Source organism: Phoenix dactylifera, chromosome 6 (assembly GCF_009389715.1).
Source record: "Phoenix dactylifera cultivar Barhee BC4 chromosome 6, palm_55x_up_171113_PBpolish2nd_filt_p, whole genome shotgun sequence".
Taxonomy (NCBI): Eukaryota; Viridiplantae; Streptophyta; class Magnoliopsida; order Arecales; family Arecaceae; genus Phoenix; species Phoenix dactylifera.
Window position 1 is genome coordinate 6536666 of NC_052397.1, and position 2008 is coordinate 6538673.

Consider the following 2008-nt stretch of genomic DNA (forward strand, 5'->3'; position numbering starts at 1 on the left):
AATCTATTTCATGCCTTCAATCTTCATCATTTGTTTATGAGCTCTCAAAAAACCGAAGTCTTAGAACAATGGATTAAACTGGTCACATAATGGACACAATTGATGATGCAATTCAAGAACATTTTAAGAGTAATAGGGTATTGGAAAAAGTAGCAAGATTACTCTTATTTTCTCATTCACGTTAGTCCTTCAGCGCTAGGATCTGCATGTAAAAATTTCCACCTCTGCATATACGTCAGTAGACCATCGGAAGGTGACCAGATCCAGAACTCACGAGTTTCTGGTGAGCAGGTGGTGTCCGATACAGCGCCCACCGAGCTGGCACATACGCGCAATCCTATCAAAAGCCATCATTATTAGTACGCGCACTGCCCTTCACGCAACCAAACCATGTACGCAATTCCAAGAAATTCCAGCCTGTGCCCCCCTCCTAACGTTCTAAAATTTCAAAACCCTTATCCCACTCTTTGCCCAAAATACCCCGTTCTCATCCAAAACGCTCCCTTCCACCCCTGTCACTGGCCTGGTTACCGATGCAGGGCCATTGTAGGAAGAGAAAACCTTTCCTAAATGTTACAGCTGTTAATAGCACGCGGCAGCCAGCTGTTTAGTGACCGTTCTGAACCCAGACCGCGTCGCCTTCATGACCCTAAAGCTCCTCCTTGGGGCCACCACCTTTGTCCCCTGTTTCTACTCACCTTCCATGAATTATTTAATCAATAACACCATCTGGTAACCCTCTTCCCTTCCCTGCCACTATATAAACCCCCCCTAAGCCCACCCTTCTCCCTCACCCAGCTACGGGCAAATCTCCTCTCTTCCTCTCGGAAAGAAGCATATAATATAACCCGAGACCTCTCCTCTCCTCTCCTCTCCTCTCCTCTCCTTTAGTGTCCTCTTTTAGTTCTATACTAATGGCTTCTTCTAGTATTAGGCCTTGTATCCTTTGTATTATGATAGTAGTAGCTTGTCTTCTGTTCCAGTGCTCCTATGGTGCTAGAAAGCTCAATGTCTTAGTGGAGGAACAATCTCCAGTCTTAACCTACCACAAGGGGGCTCTCCTCACCGGTCCTGTATCGGTGAACCTCATCTGGTACGGTAAGTTCGCCGCCTCGCAGCGAGCCATCATCTCCGACTTCGTCACTTCCCTCTCCACGAAGGGCAGTGACCAGAAGCAGCCGGCGCCGTCGGTGTCCACCTGGTGGAAGACCACCGAAAAGTACTACGCCCAGTCGAAGACCAAGTTCCCTGCGCTCACTCTCGGTGAGCAGATCCTCGACGACTCCTACTCCCTCGGCAAGTCGCTCACCGACGCCGACATCGCCAAGCTGGCGAGCCGCGGGGCTCCGAAGAACGCCGTCAATGTCGTCTTAACGGCGGCTGACGTCGCGGTCGAGGGGTTCTGCATGAGCCGGTGCGGGACACACGGGTCCTCGCCCCGGTCTAAGTCCGGCCGGTTCGCTTACATCTGGGTCGGCAACTCGGCGACGCAGTGCCCGGGTCAGTGCGCGTGGCCCTTCCACCAGCCGGTCTACGGCCCCCAGACCCCGCCGTTGGTGGCGCCTAACGGCGACGTCGGGATCGACGGCATGGTGATCAACTTGGCGAGCATGATGGCCGGCACGGTGACCAACCCGTTCGGTGACGGATTCTACCAGGGGCCGAACGAGGCGCCGTTGGAGGCCGCGACGGCGTGCCCGGGGGTTTATGCCAAGGGGGCGTATCCGGGATATCCCGGGGATTTGTTGGTGGACTCCACCACCGGGGCGAGCTACAACGTGAACGGGGCCAGCGGGAGGAAGTACCTGGTTCCAGCTTTGTTTGACCCGTCGACTTCCTCCTGCTCCACCTTGGTGTAGAAGTAGGGGAAAAGTTAATGGTCGTAGTGGGCTCTGGGATGTACACGGATAAAGAGATGGGGGGGGGGGCACTTGAATGTTACTATAGATATATATGGTTTGTAATTCTTTCATTCATTCGATGAAATTTAAATTATGTCTTTCTATTA

General features: G+C 52.6%; 1 protein-coding gene across 1 annotated transcript; it reads left to right on the forward strand.

The window, feature by feature from the left end:
- The first annotated feature begins 786 nt into the window (after positions 1 to 786).
- Positions 787 to 2008, forward strand: LOC120111022 (protein PHOSPHATE-INDUCED 1 homolog). Its single transcript, XM_039127300.1, has one exon. The coding sequence runs from the start codon at positions 915 to 917 to the stop codon at positions 1857 to 1859; it is 945 nt and encodes a 314-aa protein (XP_038983228.1). The 5' UTR covers positions 787 to 914; the 3' UTR covers positions 1860 to 2008.